This window comes from Arvicanthis niloticus, chromosome 3, assembly GCF_011762505.2.
Source record: "Arvicanthis niloticus isolate mArvNil1 chromosome 3, mArvNil1.pat.X, whole genome shotgun sequence".
Taxonomy (NCBI): domain Eukaryota; kingdom Metazoa; phylum Chordata; class Mammalia; order Rodentia; family Muridae; genus Arvicanthis; species Arvicanthis niloticus.
The window spans coordinates 122,725,999-122,746,112 of NC_047660.1; the positions used below are offsets into that span (position 1 = coordinate 122,725,999).

Sequence of the window (20,114 nt, forward strand, 5' to 3'; positions counted from 1 at the left end):
GGAAAATGATTAAAAACAAAAAAAGTGCTTTTCAGGAAAATACTCAGTCAGTGCAGTGCTTCCCAACCTGTGGGTGTAGATCTTTTTGGCAAACTTGTATCTCCAAAAATATTACACTATAATTAGCACTCAGTTATGAAGTAGATAATTTCATGGTTGGGCGTCACCACAACATGAGGAACTATTTTATAGGGTTACAGCATTAGGCAGGTTGAAAACCACTGTGCTAGTCACTAATAAGGTAGCTATATCCATCACAAATGCTGGAAAATAAAAGATACAAACAAAAGCCTACACATCCACTTAACTAAACACCATCAGAGCCCCTCAGCCAAGCTGCACTGAGCTCCAGTTGCTCTGACCTAGTGCTCTCCTTCATTCCTCCAACATGTGCGATCCCACAGGAAAGGAACAGGACAAAAGATCAAACAGGAGGTATGCCATTAGCACCCAGGGACACAGCTCCAACCTACTGTACCTTTATCTCTGGGATCGGCAAGCAGGTCATCAGCTGAACAGGGACTCTCCTCACTGCCTTCATTAGAGATGGTGAGGAAAGATGTCGGGGACACAGACTGAGAGCGGCTACTGTTGTTGCTTCCCTTGTCTGCACCCCCAGGGGTCTGCGTGTCAATGCTGCGTGTGCTGCTGCTTCTCTGTGCGAGGGGCGGAGGTGCACGATGACCATCTGGAATATCTTGTGGCTGTTAACAAAATTTTAAAAATAAATGTTTATACCACTAATATTGAAATTTACTAGCAATATATCCAGTGTCCACATTCCTCTGTGGCCAGAAACTCACAAATCAAATTCTAAGCTTGGTATGGTGCCACAAATCTGTACTCCTAGCACCTGGGAGGCCGAAACAGGAGGATTCTGATTTCTAGAGCAGCAAAACCCCATTTCAAAAACAAACAAGCAGCCACCCTTCTACTGTTACTGGGCCTTCCTGTTTCTCATTAGTGACATCCATACCTAACCTGACTTCTCAGTGAGCATCATCTTCTGGGAAGAATTTGTCCTCTCAGGGCATGGTACACAGGAGGTCAATGTTTGCTGAATAAATGTACTGCACTGAATATCATGTACTGTTATTTCTAAAAATATAAAAAAGGATTATCATGGTAAAGGAGAAATTTGATGGACCACAGGTCCCAAGAGAGGTGACCATAAAGGTGCTAACCAGTGACACCGGGTGGCCCTCAATTTCTGTGCCTTCCTGCCCATTCCTCTTCTAAGTTGTTTTTTCAAAGAACCCTTCCTGTGAGTGAAAGGTTAATCACAGCAGACTTAATTAGAGGGTGAAATCAAGGAGACACTTCTGAAAGGTTGTATGGCTCACACAGCAGACAAGCCAGCTCCCTCTACAACTCTGACTGACTTAGCTTTAATTAGTCAGGGAAAGCATACTCCACTCTATAGAATGGAGGACAGGGGTGGGAGAGTTAATGTATTCTCAAAGCTAAACCAAGCTTTGACTTTTTGTCTATCTGTTAGTTTGAGAAAGGATTTCAGTTATATAAGCCAGCCTCAAACTGGAGACCTGGAGAGACTGGGAGTAGAGACAGCCACCACACCCAGCTGCCTTCACCTCCAGGGAGAAAATTCCACACACCTAGAGAAGATTTCTCCAAACTGATTCCCTCAGCACTCAAGAACAAAGGCTGAGATAAAGGTACTCTGGGCTACAAAGCTCATTGTCCTGAAAATGTGAGTCAACTCAAACCAGGCAGGCTCCCCCTTAGAAACTATTTGCTGCTCTGACTGCCCCACCCTCCACAGAACTAACTCCAACTTGTTATAGGGAGTTATTGCAAAATGAGGAGGATATTTTTGTGCATCTGGTATTTGCTACAAATGAAAACCAGTTTCTGCTAGAGGACCTGAACTAAGGTTGGGCCCATTCATTCTATAAAATGCAAAGAAATTAAAATTCTTCAATTACTTTCATGGTCAAAGGCTTTTATATAAAAGCTAAATTTTCATTCTCTCAGTAAGAAACATAAATACAGCCAACAGAATGTGGAGTGTTAGAGCTCTGGAGCTCATAACAAGACTCCTCTGAGGGCTGAAACTACTTACAATCAGCTGCTCTTCCTTCTCCCCCGTCTCCTTAATTATGATCTCAATCTCCTGGTTCAGCCCTTCCACACTGTTCCGGAACCGGGAACCCGATGACTTGGTGATGGGTCCAGCTGGAATGAGTGTGCTCTTTGGAGCAGGAGCCTTAAGCAAAGGTGAAGAGGGTGAAGATAAGTTTTCAAGATGGCATAACTCAAAAACAAGTCCAAAGGACACTCATAGACTTAAGAGCAACCAAATCTGCATCTCAGGTTCTATGAAATGTAATTTAAAGCCCAAAGCTGAGACAGTCAAGACCAACTGAGAAATGTACCAACAGCTGTCACAGACTAAGAGAACGGCAAATGTTCCAGGAATAGCAAGCTCAGATATGCTTTCACAGGGCCACTGAGGTGGCCGAGCATGCAAAGGTGCCTGTCACCAAGCCTGACAATGGAGTTCAACAGACAGGAGTCACATGGTAGAACCCACTGCATAACTGTAGATAACTTTCCTATAACATTCATTGTATGTATACCAATACATACATACTTAGTATGTTCACCTCTGAAAATAAAACTATAAAATGTTTTCCTTTTTACAAATCCATCTGATTTTCTCTTACTCACTGTCACAGTATTACTTTTTTAAAGTGACAGCTTAAATAATTATAGAATATTAACTGGCCTCCTAACGAGATGCTCAAAATAAAATACAAAACAGGGTTTGTGAGGGCATCTGCTAATAGCAATGGTCTGGGATCTGTGACTAACTCATTTTCATTCACCTGGGAGAGGTGGCAAAGAGATATAAGCTCACATGTCTCCAGGCATTTATCTCCAACCTCAGCCAATGTGTAAGTTTACTGTCTGACTCAAACTTAGAATGAAGTTTTATTTCTTCTTTTATTTCTGCTTATCTTTAACATAAACAAACAAGCAAAACAAAACCCCAGCAAACACAGTACAAGCATCCTTGGGAAACAGGAAATCTGTGAGAAAGAAGCCAAAGGGAACGGACTTTGAAGCAGCTCCAGGCTGTTGTTAGTGCAGAGCTCTCACCTGCGAGGCAGGGCTCAGCATCTTACCTCCTGGGCAGATAGCTTCCTTCACACATAAGGAAGGGCTCAGAAGCCTAATTCATGGTTTTGAAATGAGGTAAGCACCCTGGCCCCTGTTCTGCCCAGAATGGACACACTGTTTCTTAACTAGTCTGTCTTCATTTTAACCTCTCTGTTCACACATCTTTTCACACACTCCCAAGCATCTCCAATACAATTTATTCATTTTTAATTTCTATTTTAAAAAATGTTTTTATTGATTTCTATTTTTTATGTGCATGGGTATTGTGTCTGCATTTATGTGCACCACATACATGTGTGGCTCTGCATAGAGCCCACACAGGCCAGAAGAGGGCATCAGGAACTGGAGTTAACAGATAGCTGAAAACTACCATTTGGGTTGTGGGAACTGAACCCACTTCCTCTGGAATATCAGCCAGTGTTGATCAACCACTGAACCATCTCTCCAGCCCCTTACTTATATAAATATATGTATAAATGGAGACTCTCTATGCAACATCTGCATGTAGAAGCCACCAGAGGCCTTTGGTGAGCCACTATGTGTATACTGGGAACCAAATGTAGGTCCTCTGCAAGAGCAGCAGGTGTTCTTAACCACTGAGCCATCTCTCCAGCCCCCAAATATCTTATGGTTATGTTCAACAGGTAGGTTTTGTTTTTCTAGTATTGGGTTATAGGTTTTTTTTTGAGGGGAGGGCACCCAACAACCAGACAAGGTTAACTCAAGTACAAGTAGAATTCATGATACTTCTGCCTTAGCATCTTTCGTGCTAAAATTAGAGGTCTATGTCACCATACCTTCCATCTACAGACGGAAGACTTGTGGGTGCCATTCTCTCATTGACAAGAACAGCGCCTACCGTCCTCACTTTTCTCACCTACACCAGTGTAACAAGGCTGGTAAGCAGCACATGCGACCATTCTTTACATTCTTCTCTTCACTGCTTACATTCTCTACTCTCCTGCCTCAACCTCCCTCCCAGCCCTCACCTCCTTATTCTTCAAAAAGATACTTAATATTTATTTGTGCATGTCTGTTTATGTGTTTGTGCCGAAGGTGTGCAGGTGCCTGGAGAGGCACTTGACCCACTGAGCCATGTCTCTAGCCTTGTTACTGAACTTGGGTCCTATTTGTAACTGTAGTGAAGCAGGATAAAAGCTAGTCACTGGAGCTGGCTACCTACTGTTTGTCTTAAGATTCCTAAGGACTGCCACTAACTCCTAAAGAGATTTTTCTAGCTTACTACCCTATTTCCTTCCCAACAGATGTAAAATTCCAAAGTAAGACGAAGCAAAAGTTGTTTGTTGTTTTAAATATTTAGTTTTATTTATCAACTTTAGAATTATGTGTATGGTCCATCTGTGTGGACCCACATGTGAGTGCAGACACCCAGAGTTCAGAGGGTGTCACATCCTTTGGAGCTGGAGTTACAGGCAGTTATGAGCCACCTGATGTGGATGTTAGAAACGAACCTGGCTCCTCTGGAAGGGCAGAAAGCACTCTTAGCCACCGGGCCATCCTTCCAAGCCCCAGATAAAGTTGTAAAAGCTGTGGGTACTTTAGGAACAAGGCAGGGAAGGAACAAAGCGAATACTGCTTAGCTTCTGAGGAGTCATGGTAAGTAAAACAGACACTGGAGAGGAAACAATTGAAATGATAGAGAGAAAAAAACACTGGCCTGCAGTAAAGCACACAGACATTCTGAGATACAGTGACTGGGTCATCTCATGTGTAATGAGGTGACAGAGTAACAACAAAAAGCTAGCAATCTCAACTCTGAGGACACAGACTATAAACAACAGTTCTAAACCACTTTTAGGTACTCATGTGCTTTACAACTGCTAAATTACAGAAACAGGGAAAGAGACTGTAAGGGGAAGGTAATGTGCCACAGTATTTGCAAAATGCTGACCTTTGGTTTTAGAAGCATAAGGACACATTATCAGTAAGCTTGTTTGATAAAGAAAGCATAAGAGTTCCCAGCTGCCATGGTAAGAAAGCACACACAGGTCCCTGGCAGTGGAGCGGCTTGCTCACCAAATCTGGTTTGCTGAGACTTCCTATCAGCAAGGCAGGGAAAGAAGTTAAAAAGATTTTCTTAATATCTCCTTAGCAGCAACTATTTATCAAAATTTAATGTCTCAAACAAAGGAAAAAGAGAAAAACAGAGCAGAAAAGAGATCAAGAGCAAGTCATTCTTGTAAGGCCTGTGCACCTCTCCTCTGAGTAAGGGGTTTTAACTAGCAGTTTAACTTAACTGTAACTTAACTAGCTGTCACTGCGAGGTTAGAAAAAATGAACTCACCCAGCTACCTGGGAAGAACTTCTTTGTTAAATTTAATGTAACTATTGAAAATAGCATGAGAAAGTAGTCCTTTATTTCACTCCTTATATAAACTACATTCTAAAAAACATCTGAAGAGAATAAAAATAATCTTTTATTTCAAGGCCTTTTACTTTAAGGGATATTTTTTTTCCCTCCCTCCCTCCCTCCCTCCCTCCCTCCCTCCCTCCCTTCCTTCCTTCCTTCCTGTAGGCCGACCCGACTCAACTGGCCAAGATGGCACCAGCCTAGGCCTCTGGTATCAGCTACCAGTGCAACTCAGTTTGGTGGCAGCCCCTCCCGAACACGGTATGCTAATGAGGTACATCAACCCTTCCCGGGCAAGGTATGCAAATATGGTATGCTATGAGGCACTGCAATCTGACCAATCGCGCACCTCCATGCCCCCCCACGCCCCCCAGGGCTGAGGGTATATAAGCAGCTCACCCTGGGCATTCGAGGCCTCTCCCTGAAAACTAAAAGAGCGCTTCTACAATAAAGGCTGTTGAGAAGGATCCGGTTGTTCACATCCTCCTTGCTGGACAAGTGGGCGCGACACCTACCTACCTACCTACCTACCTACCTACCTACCTTCCTTCCTTCCTTCCTTCCTTCCTTCCTTTGTTCTGGCACCCCACTCCCATTCCACCCTTTTTAGGGAATTAAATAACAAGAATTTGTTTTCCTGGACCAAAAGTGGTTTCTGCAATAATGTGAATTCTAAATATAAATCAGTATACACAAATGTAAGTGAGTTATCAGATTAGATGAGAGTTCTTCAGACATCTAAGAAAGGTTAAAAATTTTCTCTCATCAGATCTGTACTTTGGAAAAAAAAAATGCTTACTGTTTTCCAAATCTCTCTCCTCAAAGCAACCACTTCAGTAGATTCTGGCCCACTTAAGGCTTTTAACCTGGCAGCACAATGTGTCATTCTCTATATACCTATGTGACATTTGGAATGTGGTAGTTTGAATGAAAACAACCCCCCAAAGGCACATATATTTAAATGTGTGGTCCTCTGTTGGTGGAACTGTTTGGAAAGAATTAGAAGGTTTGGCCTTGTTGGAAGAAGTGTGTTGCTATGCCAGGCCCAGTGTCTTTCTGTCTGCCACCTGTAGATCAGGATGTAAAGCTCTCAGTTAGTGCTCCAGTGCCATTCCTGTATGCTTCCCACCATGATGATCACCAACTAACTCTGTAAAACTCTTAAGCAAGCCCCAGTTAAATCTTTTCTAAGAGTTACCTTGGTCATGGTGTCTCTTCACAGCAACAGAACAGTTACTAAAACACTGCATAGAAACTTAAGAATTAGCCAATGAAGAGTATCAGAAAGCATGGCCAATAGTAACTCTGAACCTGTTTCTAGTTAGGGTATGGCTGTGGCAGTCTGTAGCACACACCTTTCATCCCTCTGGCTGGAATACAGATACACTCTTAGTACACAACTTTAATCCCAACAGTGAAGGTAAGGTTAGTCTGTAGAAGGAAGCACCCATCTTTGAAAGTGATGATTGAATGGCAGAAAGTGATGAATCAGAGAAAGACTTGACAGAATAGGATATGCCCAACTCTCATGAGAAGAGAGAAGAAAGGGAAGTTACCTAAGGGAGAGACAGTCCAGGAGGAAGAGAGTACAGTGCAGGAATATAGTAGAGTCGGGAGTGCAGGACAGTAGGGCTGAGAGGGACGGTAGAGCAGCACAGAGAGAGAGACAGAGACAGTTTTGCCAGAACAATTATACAGAGAGAACAAGCTAGACACGGGTGAAGGCTGAATGAGCCAGAGAATGAGAAGAAGCCAGAAGATTAGAAAAGATTGTGAGAGTTAGTTTGAGGCCAAACAGAGCAATTCAGGAGAAGCTGAGAGAAACCAGATTGAATCAAGTCAGCTTGGAGAGTTTTGAGTCAGAACAGCTGAGTTAAATCAGCCAGCCAGAGCTCAGAGAGAATTAGGAAGAGGTGAACTTACTCAGAAGTAAGTCTCAGAGGCTGAAAACATTCTAGGCTTAGATTAGATTGTATGGAAGCAGGAAGCTTCCAGAATTAGGCCTATGTTAGCAGTAAGCCTCCAAGACTAAAGCTACTTTTACAATATCTACATCAACACCTAACACAAATGTCTGCTTCACAGCATGGGGATGAGAACAGGATAAGATGTATGAGTCTGGAAGCATGGTAAGTCTGTCTACTGTAAGTTACATCAGTAGAGCTAAGAAAGTGAAATTTCTGAAGGAAATTTCTACCTGGAATTCCATTCTACCTGGAATTGAATGACACTAGGTATTTCAAACATAATCTAGGACAGGCCCCATGCTCAGGAGTAGTTGCCCAACACAAAAAGGCCTCCGTGATTGGGGGTGGGGTGTGTGTTTGTTTGTTTTGAGAGAAAATTGGGTGGGTTGGGAGGAGCTAGGGGAGGGGAAAGAATATGATAAAAACCATGTTGTGTGAAAAGGTTTAAGAAGAGCTGGTTGATCAGTCATTCTGGATTTCTGACAGGGTTGAAGACCTATAGTCTCATAGCCAATCCTGGCTATTTACTTTGAGAGAAAAGATCTGAGATCTGGTTTTCAGCTGACATTCATTCTAAAGCCAAGAAAAAAGCCAGGTTCAAAACTAAGTGTTTTAGTTAGGAGAGATGACAGAGGTTCTGGTTAGTCAACAAAATGATGGACTGGGTATTAGGACTATCTTGTACCTCACTGGTACAATTAGAAATAATTATGCTGTAATTGCATTTTGAGAGTAAAGTTTTATTTTAACAGGAAGGGTGAAGCTAGGTGATGAGAGAGAGAAAGAGAGAGAAAGGGGGGGCATGGAAGCAGATGTTCACATGTCTCCACCAGTCAAAGATAGTTTACATATCTAGGTTGGGTATTGGGTTACACTTCTGATTGAGCATTACCAAACTTATAAAGCCTTTGATTAACACTTTTAAAAAATGTATAAAAGCAAACAGGAAAAGGGGGCATGGGATAGGAGTTTTCTAGGAAGGGGAAATGGGGAAAGGGGATGGCATCTGAAATGTAAATAAAAAAATTAAAAAAATTTAAAAAAAAGAATTATCAGTTAGATAAAAAAAAAAAAAAAAAGAAAAGAAGAGCTGGTTGAGGTATGTGTTTCAGATTGGTTCATTTTGATGTGATTCGGAAAACTGGCTAATCTTGGAAGAGGCAGTTTCCTCAGCAAGGATCTAAGATGCCAAAGCCTCACACAGAAAGGAAAAAAAAATCTGCCTTGAGCTGAGAGTAGCGGCTAAGACTACTAATCCTACCACTTGAGAGGTCAAGCAGGGAGGAATGTGCCTATATTTGAGACTGCTCTAGGCTGCACGGTAATTTCTAGACCAGCCTGTATTATAGATTGAAACATTATCTCAAAAACAAAAAAACAAAGGGGAAATAAAAACTTGCTTTGATAGACAACAGAATGTTGAAAAAGTCTGTTCAGAAAAATACAACCAAAGGCAGGTGAAAACTGCTCCTTGCAACAGCCATGACAGAAAGTACACAGTTCGGGTTCATTTCGGGATCTCCATGCCACCGTGAGGCTTCTTGGTCTGTCACCATTCTTGTCTTTCAATGAGTGATAAGCTAAGCTTTCTCTCATCTGCCTCACCTCCTCAGTATGCCTACATTACAGCTATCCTCTGTCACAGCAATACGTAGATTCTTCATTTCTTTTTTTAAAAAACGATTTGTTTATGTATGTGAGTACAATTATAGCTGTCTTCAGACACACCAGAAGAGGACATCAGATCCCATTACAGATGGTTATGAGCCACCATGTGGTTGCTGGGAACTGAACTCAGGACTTCTGGAAGAGCAGCCAGTGCTCTTAACCACTAAGTCATCTCTCCAGCCTCAGATTCTAAATTTCTAACCCTAAAAAATTACACAGCAGCTCTGTCTGACTGACACATAGACTCCAGTGCAGCCAGCAATCCTCATTCCTCAGAAAAACATATTTGGTTTATTTCTTATCTCACTGTCTCCCATCCTCAAACTACAGTGTCATTAGCCCAGAGAAATAAGGAAGTCTTTGGGAAGAACTTTTTTGCTTAAGGCTGTAATGGCATCAGAGAACAACTATACGGTTTTTAACTCTGGCCTGGAAAGTCAGTTCTCGTGGCTGTGAAAGCTGGCATTCTATTATCTGACATCTATGCCAGTACTCAAACAATTATGGGATATGCTGCTGTATTTTCCAACCAGACTCTAAATATTATTCTAAAGTACCTGAGGACTTTTATCATTTTTAAAAACTAAGGACATGAAAATTTCTCATCTAAGAAACTTATCAAGATTCATTCTCCCCAACCAACAGTGCTCCTTGAATTCCCAGGGACAGAACCACAAAAAAAAAAAAAAAAGAAAAAAATCAGCTTGTGATACTTATTAAATTGTGATTCAAATCATTCAAAACTTAATAAAAAAATCTGTTAGTTAGAGGCTATCATAACTGTCCTTTAATTGTTAAGAGATATTAAAAACAACTTCAAATGTTAATTTATATACTTTTCCGTGTGTGTGTGTGTGTGTGTGTGTGAGAGAGAGAGAGAGAGAGAGAGAGAGAGAGAGAGAGAGAAAGAGAGAGAGAGAGAGAGCACAGAATCACACTGAGGCCTGTTTCTTCTAATCAATTTCAGTTGTAGCTTTTGTATTTTGCATTTTGACTTGCTTCCCACCTTCCCCACTAAGTTTTTTTTTTTTTGACAATTTCATACACTGATATGATCTCAGTAGTTTCACCACTCCCACTGACACCCCATTTTCTCCTTTCTTTTCCCTGCTGAAACCCTTCTACCCAACAAGCCCTCCCTCTACACCCATACCTTCTTTTGTATGTGACCTAGAATAATTTGTTTTTTGCCTAAGCATAAGTGACAGGTTATACACTAAAGCAAAAGCAACTTATCAGGTGGCTGCATCACTCAAGAAAATGCAACATTCCTCCAAAAACCATCACCTGCCAATAGTCCCTCAGTGAAGTGTGGTGGCTTCACAGGCTCCTCCACCATTGCATAATGAAATGTTGATGGGCCCAGCTTCATGTAGGCTTTATGCAGATAACCAATGCAGTGAGTTCAGAAGCCCAAAATTTATGTCATGTCCAGAGGGTATCTTTTAAGTAGACATTACCCTGATTCTTATACTCTCTCCAACCCCTCTTCCAAAATGTTCTTTGAGCCTTAGAGTCTCAAAGCTGTCTTGTTGAAGGCTGAGTGCTCTGTTAATCTCGGTGCACTGGCAGTCCTGGTCTGCATTAGCAGGCGCATACTGCAGTCAGAGGGTCCTCTGATGAAGAGGAGGTACAGCACAAATTTAAGATGTCAACCTGATATTAGGGCCCTGTTTCCACTTAACTTTTGTATGTACTTTCAGATAGACACATTCTTAGAATTGTACTTCAAAGACTAAGATGGCCCCAGCCTTTATTCATCTCTCCATCATTATTGTGTATTGGCGGCCATCAGCTGGCAATGTGTGAAAACTCAGTCTCACATCAGAATGTCTAGGTGAGAACCCAAGCCTGTCTAATATGACCTTTAAGATAACTGACCTCTCAGGGTCTCAACTTCCTATTAAATGGGAGTTAATAGTATTAAATTACAATATGAAGATTAATTGCCAATAATGACATAAGTCCTGAGGAGAATGCTTGTCATGTAGTAAGCAGTTCAACAGTTCAAACACTACCACCTCCTAAGTGTCAGCAACTTATACTAAGCAGTTCAAAAGACTCTAACTATTACTACCTTCTCACTAGTTTTAAGTTTCTACAGTATTCCAGGTCAACTCTGATTCCTTACTCACAATTCTAACTCTTTAAATGACGCCTGGCTTGTATTATTTGTCCTCTACTAAATTCATCATATATTCTAAGCCTACAGTGACCACTATAAAATGCATTTGGGATCATGAGTCTCATTTCCAACATTAAAAAAGAAGTTCTTCTGTATAACTGAGATGACATCACAGTGTGTTACTCATGTCCTCATCAAATCTTATTTTTGAGGGATGTAAGTAACTAGTTAATTGTGATAATGTACAATGAATATGTTCACGGTACAGGGATATTTCTCTTTGAACTGAGGATGAGCCATCAAGAAAGGCTTCTCAGAGAAAATGTTACCTGGTTGATCCAGTGAAGTCTGTGAAGACTTCAAGGTCTGCCTGCTATTTATCTCCTGATCTTTTACTACCACCCTACTCGGCCATGACTTCATCTTTTAGGTGGGCTAACTCCAACTATATTTCAGGGATCAACCAGGTAACATTTTCTCTGAGAAGCCTTTCTTGATGGCTCATCCTCAGTTCAAAGAGAAATATCCCTGTACCGTGAACATATTCATTGTACATTATCACAATTAACTAGTTACTTACATCCCTCAAAAATAAGATTTGATGAGGACATGAGATTATCTCTTTATTGCCACTTTTCCTACAATAGCATCAGATGGTAAGTATTTAATAGACTATGCGGATGTTTAGCCTTGATACTGTGCTTTTTCCGCTAATGAGAGAACCTACCTAAGCAACGTCATACCAGTAACTTAACAGGCCCTGAGAATCTCAAATAGACATTAATATGACTGATACAACAGTCAAGTTGCATATGTCTGATTTGGGGTTAGCTAATTAATAAACAGACAAATGAAGCATGTATTTTATTTGTCAAGTATAAAGATTCAAGATAGATAAACTTTGGTTTTTTTGGGGGGTGGTAGCATAGGGATAGGAGTAGGAGTGAGTCTCCAAATCAGAGATCTTCTTGCCTCTGCCTCCTGAATGCTGGGAGGAAAGGCTGCACAGCTAAACTCTTCCTTTTCCTCCTTTTTTTTTTTCATGTGCTGGTCATTCTTTTTTTTTTTTTTTTTTTTAAATATGTAAGTACACTGTAGCTGTCTTCAGACACACCAGAGGAGGGCATCAGATCTCATTACAGATGATTGTGAGCCACCATGTGGTTGCTGGGATTTGAACTCAGGACCTCTGGATGAACAGTCAGTGCTCCTAACCGCTGAGCCATCTCTCCAGCCCCTTCTTCTTAACATTACATGTGAGTGTGCATATGTGTGTCTGCATGTGTACATATGTGTAAAAAATCAGAGAATGACTTATGAGAATTGGTTCTCTTCTTTTACCATGTGGGTTCTGAAATTGAACTCACATTATCAGGCTTGGGAGAGAGAGCATGCAACACTCCAACTCACAAGACTAAGCTTAGTAAATTTTATTAAGAAAATTCAATTTTAGGCCGGGCGGTGGTGGTGCACACCTTTAATCCCAGCACTTGGGAGGCAGAGGCAGGCGGATTTCTGAGTTCGAGGCCAGCCTGGTCTACAGAGTAAGTTCCAGGAGAGCCAGGACTACACAGAGAAACCCTGTCTTGAAAAAACAAAAACAAAAAACAAACAAACAAACAACAACAAAAAAAAAAAAACAAAAAAAAAAAAGAAAGAAAGAAAGAAAAGAAAGAAAGAAAGAAAAGAAAAAGAAAACTCAATTTTAGCTGGGTAGTGGTAGCGCACACCTATAGTCCCAGCGCTTGGGAGGCAGAGGCAGGTGGATCTCTATGGTTAGTTCAAGACCTGCCTGGTCTACAGAGTGAGTTTCAAGGCTACTCAGAGAAACCTTGTCTCAAAGAAGAAAAAAAAAAGGAAAATTCAAATTTTCAATTTAAAAATTGTGGTGTAGCCAGGTGGTGGTGGTGCACCCCTTTAATCCCAGCACTCGGGAGGCAGAGGCAGGAGGATTTCTGAGTTCGAGGCCAGCCTGGTCTACAGAGTGAGTTCCAGGACAGCCAGGACTACACAGAGAAACCCTGTCTCGAAAAACTGAAAACCAAAAAAAAAAAAGTGTGGCATATAAACTGGGTGTGGTGGCACACTCCTTTAATCCCAGCACTCAGGAGACAAAAGCAGGTGGATTCTGTGTTGAAAAACAAATTGTTGACTATATTTATCTTTTCTTTGTCTCCAGCGTCCTAGGATTAAAGGGGTGCAATCACAATGCCTGGCCCACTTAGGTTTGAGAAAGCTCTTGCTACAAATAACTCTCCTGTCTCAGCCTTCCAAATACTAAAATTACAGTCTTCTGTCAGTATACCTAACTAAAAATTCTCACATTAATAAACTGGTATTCAAAAATCACTTCTAAAGCTTTTCAACTCCTACAGTGTACCATGTAATTTCATAAAATTCCATCTTAACTCTGAAGTGACCAGGAGTAAACACAGATGGGGAATAAACACAGAAAGTAGGTATCTGTGAGTTCATCCTGCTCCACATAATGAGTTCCAAGATAGCCAAGGCTGTGTAAAGAGACCCTATCTGGAAAAAAGTCCCAAAGTAAATAAATGAAAATACTTTTAAACTGTTACTGGGTACACCTTCTAGATGAAATACTGTTATATAAGTCTGGGGGAAGGAGGAAGGCTATGGTTTAGTATTTACACCACTGTTTCACACATGGTTTTGGACATTCTATCCTAAATTATTACAAACAACCTAGAAGAGAAGCAATCTTTCCTTACCTGGCTCTGGTTAATAGCTGCATGGTTGCCATGGAATGGAGACTGCCTTTCTTTATCTCGATGGTGACGGCTGCTGTGTTTGCTTCTCTGTAGTTGCTGGCGTAATTTTGCAATCTGAAAGGAAGAATGGACAGAAATAAGTGTTTTTCACACTAAACAAAAACATATTCTTGCTTAATAAGAACCAATAAATTCACCCTTAATACTTTAAAATTTTAAACCATACTATAAAATCTAATTGATCAGTATTTTTATACATATATGTATAGGTTTAAAGAAAAACAGAAGTACATTTAACATTGTTGTTAGTCTTGAGATTTCAAGTATTAAACAGTTTTCAACATTTAAATTATGCTTTTAGAAATAACTTATTCTCTTATTGCCTTTACAAATGTAAAAAAAATTAAAATGGTATTTACAAATCAAGCCACGTGTGTACATCTGAATGAGAACTACCTTCCATGGGTTCATGTATTTGAGCACATGGTCCTAGGTTGGTGGTGCTGTTCTGAGGAAGTTATGGAACCTCTTAGAGGTAAGCCTTCCTGGAGGAGGTGGATCACTGGGGCAGGCATTGAGCTTACTCCACTGTACTCTCTGTTTTGATGAAACGTCATCAGCTTGCTCCTGCCTCCATATTCATCCTTTCCCCCCTTTCTCTCTCTCTCACTTTAAGCAAATAAAACCTTTTCTCATCAAGCTGCTTTTGGTTAAAAGTGTTTTATCACAGCAACAGGAAGAAAACTACAAGAATGCCAAGCCATGAAATATACTTAAAATAAAACCTTTAAGTATCTAATACAATTTTGCTGTTTTCTGAGCCAGGATCTCATTAGCCAAGTGTATTAGCTACTTTTGTATTACTGTGATAAAATATCACAAGTCAAAATATTACAAAAGGAGGAAGTTTGGACTTGCATTTATAGAGGAATAGTGGCCATGATGCCATTAGCAAATAGGTGTTCCCACTGGCCTGCTCTCAAGGACCTAGCAGCAGCAGATGTCACCACCTGCCGCCACCAGATACATCAGGTGTGTGCTGTGCATAAAAGGGCCCCAGCCACCTCAGATATGTCAATGTCCCATCCCCCACCGCCTCACTTGTCTGCCTCTATCTCTCAGTCATGTCCCCACTCTGAGACAGCCTTTAGTATCCCCCTCCCCCAATAAGCCTCTTACACTACATGTTTTCCTCAGGGGCACAGCTTGGCACAGGTCTGCCAAGGGTACCTCCTACCTCTCACCACAATTTTATCCTAACAGATGGTGAAGCAAAACATAGTGGCTAGAACAAGAAGCTGAGAACTTACAAGCAGAAAGCAAATGGGGAATGGCACATGACTTTGAAATCTCAAAGCCCATGCCCAGTGACATACTTTGTTCAGCAAGGCCATACCTTTTAAACCTATCCCTCAGCAGTGTTGCCAACTGGGGACAAAGTATTCAAATGCATGAAATTTTGGGAGACATTCATTCAAACCACCACATCAAGTTAAGCCTCAACTCTTCATCACCCTACTTCCTATTCCCAAGTGCTGGGATAAAAGGTATGTGGCAACATGCCCAGCTACAAATCCAATTTTAATGGCTATCTCATTATTATCCTTTGACTGATTTTTTTCTCTTTTACTTCTATTATGGGTAAATTAAAATGACATTAATTATATACACAGAAAACAATAATAACACAATGCTATCTGTAATCAAGTTACTAAATTTCAAAAATACTATCATACACAGAAAAATGCCAGTTTCTTAATCACGCTAATTTTATAAGTCTAATGTCTGCATATATTTCTAGATGCATACAAACTCTTCTATTTAAAGCAAGCCTTGCATCATCAGGTTAATACATGCACCTTTTCTGTTCAAATCTTATTTTTATGGGTTTTTTGGGGGGAGGGTGTGGCCCAGGAGGCCCAAAACTCAGCAATGAAATCCTCCTGCCTCAATACCCTGACTGCTGAGATTATAGGTATATGCCAATATCTGGCTTCAAACATTTGGGGAGTGGGGGGGGGGGGGCAAATCAACATAGTAACCTTTTCTGTAGTATTTCTCAAGTAAAAGGGGGGAAAGTACACTAAGCTGTTAGGGATAAAGTGCTTGCTACACACGCACTGAACAGCTGAGTTCAGATCTGCAGTACCCATGCTCATCTACAACCCCTGTGCTGGGACTCCATCTTATGGATGCAAGCTATTTTGTTATGAGGACAGAACAAGTTTATTTCTGCTTGCTGCAAAAGTCAAGTTGACAAGTTCTCTACCTTATAGAATTAACTCATACCTTGAATGTACCCTGGTAAAATGTTCTGCCAAATAATTTTAAAATGTTCATCTAAGTTCCTATATAACCAAGATTCCTCTGGAAATCCCTCAACTCCGGGAAAGCCCTCTAGCCTAACAGATCTTTGGGCTATATAAGCCCCACTTTTTACTATGTTCAATGCTTTATTTTCAAAAATATTTCAAGCCCATTTTAGAGATAACCCCACCAGACAGAAAATAAAACTTGCTTAATTTGACCAAATAATTTGGGTGATGGTCTTTACTGTCATTTAGTGGGATTAACTGGAGGTAGAAGAAAAACAGATGGATCCCTAAAGCTCACTGGTCAGTAGCACAACTAAAACAGTGATAAGTTCAGTCAAAGACCTCTTATTTCAAAAATGTGAAAGTAGCCGACACCTGACATTACCCTCTGGTTTTCACACATTCATGAAGGCATGTATCCCCACAAAGATATGCATGCACACATACATACCCTTCCTGCATCAGGAAATGACATTTGCAGCCCACAACTTTAAGGAACTATCAAATTGAAAAAGCCAAACTTCTGCTTCCAGAGAACATTTTGCTAACCTCTTTAAGCTGTTCTGTACTGCCCCAGGATGATGAGCGCTTATGAGACCCTTTCTTCTTTTCATATTCTTCAGCCCATGCACTCTCGGTCTATCATAGATGGGAAAAAAGTTATTTTAACAAAAAGTATTTAGCAACATCACACCAGACTTTTTCTATTAAATAATATATACTATAAAAATTTAGAACTGGTAGAACTATTTTAAATTTTTAAAGATTTTATTATTTTATGTGTTGAGTATTTTGCCTGCATGTCTCTATATGTATCTTGTGTGTGTCTACGGATTGCTGTGAGCCACCATGTGGGTGCTGAGAAATAAACCCCAGTCCTCTGTGGGAACAGTGCTCTCAAACACTGAGCCATTTCTCTAGCATATTTTAACCATCATAAACTACTCATAAATATCTTAGCATCAGTTGATTATAACCAGTTTTAACCTTTCTTTCATTTCTTTTACTAATAAGGTTATTCATAAATTCTGAACTGGCCCAGAGGTGGGACATGTGGAGAGGGGGTTGGCAAACAGAGCGCAGCATCCGGCAATAACTATCTATCTGCATCCTAGTGTACTGGCTCTCCCAAGAGAAAGCTTGATTGCTATTTGCAGTTCCAGTTTCTAAACAAGAAGTGGCAAATTTTCAGCTTTTTGTGAATTTTTTAACTAGACAACAACAATGACAAGTCAAGACCAGACATTCAAGTCAAATCCAGAGACTAGCAGAGAAGCTTAAATGTGGTTTGGTGGTAAGGGTAATCAGTACTGGTCCTGGGACTCTAAACCGCAAACTAAACAGAATTAGTAACATAGGCACTGCTGCAACAAGCAATTGAAGATGGCTCAAAATGTGGATTAAAGAGACAGCTTTTTCTCTATTCTTCCCTAGAAGATGGCTGTAGTTAAATTGAGTCAACCTAATGGTGAAAAAAAAAAAAAAAAAAACACCAAAACAAAAAACCACCACCACCACCAACAAAAAAAAACCAAACCCTTCATGTTGAACATTTGCAATTTATCATCACAGGAAATTTTAAATAAAATCTAAAAGAAAGTTTAGGACATCAAATAACAAGAATAAAATTATTTTAAGCAAGGTGTGATGGTGTATCGCTTCAGTCAGATACCCCAGGAGGCAGGCACAGGCAGGATATCTGAGTTCGAGGCCAGCCTGGTCTACAGAGAGAATTCCAGGACAGCCAGGGCTACACAGACAAACTGTCTTGGAAAACAAACAAACAAACAAAAAAAAAAGAATAACTTGTTTTGGAGATGGGACACACAGTGTGTCGTCCTGGGAACTGGTTTCCAACTGTCTGGTTATGAAGAAAAGCTCTAGTCCAATCCTTTGCAGGATTAGACTTACAAACTCTCTGAAGTTATATACAAACTAATATTGAAGCAACAAATGATAAAAATATAGCAAAATTGGTACATGAATTCTTCTATTGACTAACACTGGGTGGCATGCAGGCATTTTCAAAGTGGCAAAGATTTTGGGACTTGAGCACTGAAGAGTACATTCCAATTTACAAGTATCTAGAATATACTGATGAATACTCAGGAGAATTGTTTCATTATAAAAAGGCTCAAAATGTCTTAAAGTTGCTAGAGTTTAAACAAAAACTTCTACAGATAACAACATAGGGAAATGCAGATCTCTCTTCTATCTGCACTGTGATGTGAAGTGAGGGAACTTCTCTTTATGCAACTTGGGAACTTGCAGCTACTACAGATCACATGAACAAGTGTAATTCTGGTATAATGATTTATATGACAGATAAAGTGGGAGGGGAGGCATTTTCAACACATATTCCAAGTGGTGGAGGTCATGGAATGTCAACAAATAGAATGGTGCTAGCATGTACCTTCTGGGATAGTGAAGGAAATGCAGACTCAGATTTGGAGCCACTGTTCTGGGAGACATCTTAGATAACATTCAATCAAGGATGCTAGAGAACATGGCTTCCATTAGGATTAAAACTGGAGAACCCACAGGAGACTGCTGACAGGGCTGGGCTCACAACTCCCATCAATCACTCAGGTCTCCAGAGGTTTACTCCTATTGTGACTCTCAGTTCAACAACACTTCCAGTGTCATGGGGACACTGGGATCTGCCTATGACACACCCAGACCTGCCTCCAGAGTCTGGAAAAGACTTTTGGATGTGGTTACTGCAATGGGTTTAAGCATTGCCTATTTACAAAAGCCATTGTCTGTTTCTATGCTCCAGCACCTTCTTAAGTTCTATGAGGTACTTTTAATCTTAGGCACATTGCTAGTTACCTTTTAGTCACCTTGCAGCTGTACAAAGTAGCCCTCCTGAAGTGGCTGGGGCCAGGCTTTATGCTTTCAAACCCGTTTGTCTAATCTGTCCTAACCAATAAAATGGAGTTTCTTGGGGTAAGTCCTCTATGTAGGATGTAGTTTATAATTAGTTTTTTAATGCAAAAATGTAACTGCCAACAGTATTAGAAGTCTTTACAGCCTTTCATTCTCCATTACCAAGAGTGGAATACTGTGCTGCTGATCCACTGTTTTTGCAAATGCTCCTCAAAATCTCCTTAAGCACTTACTAGTCAGGTATAACCCTGAGAAAACAGCAACAATAAACCAGACACAGCTTCACCCTACTGGGATTCACTGTCTAGTAAGTATGAAAAACAATGGATAAATGACTGTATAAATGTTTAATTAACTACAGTGTGGTAATACTATAAAAAGAAACTTCAAACTAGCATGCACTCATGAACTATTTGTACACTATTGGACTTCAATATTTTTTTCTTGACAGGGTTTCTCTGTGTAGTCCTGGTTTTCCTGGAACTCACTCTATAGACCAGGCTGGCCTCAGAGCTCTGCCTGCCTCTGCCTCCCAAATGCTGAGATTAAAGGCACGTGCCACCACCTCCTAGCTGGACTTCAACTCTTTTTTTTTTTTAAAGGTTTATTTATTTATGTATGAAGGTACGCTGTCACTGTCCTCATGTACACAAGAAGAGGGCAACAGATTCCATTACAGATGGTTGTTGAGCCACAATGTGGTTGCTGGGAATTGAACTCAGGACCTCTGGTAGAGCAGTCGGTGCTCTTAACCCCTGAGCCATCTCTCCAGTCCCCGGACTTCAACTATAAATTTATAAATGATATGTTGACTTTCTAACATCCTTTTAACTAGTCAGATAGATGTAAAAGTACGAAGCTTCACCTTCAGACTACCATTTGTTGAGATGTTTACATCTATGA

At 40.6% G+C, this 20,114-nt stretch overlaps 1 protein-coding gene and 1 pseudogene across 2 annotated transcripts in view; one reads left to right on the forward strand and one right to left on the reverse strand.

The window, feature by feature from the left end:
- Fam117b (family with sequence similarity 117 member B) overlaps nt 1–20,114 on the reverse strand; it is a 71,707-nt gene that overhangs the window by 14,270 nt on the left and 37,323 nt on the right. For both annotated transcript variants that reach the window (XM_034498304.2, XM_076931832.1), the window contains exons 3-6: nt 16,872–16,961; nt 14,008–14,121; nt 2,084–2,227; nt 479–704 (exon numbers count right to left, since the gene is read on the reverse strand). In XM_034498304.2, coding sequence (XP_034354195.2) covers nt 479–704; nt 2,084–2,227; nt 14,008–14,121; nt 16,872–16,961 — 574 coding nt within the window. The remainder of the gene's footprint in view (nt 1–478; nt 705–2,083; nt 2,228–14,007; nt 14,122–16,871; nt 16,962–20,114) is intronic.
- On the forward strand, nt 17,172–19,295 carry LOC117705126 (putative arginine--tRNA ligase, mitochondrial pseudogene; annotated as a pseudogene).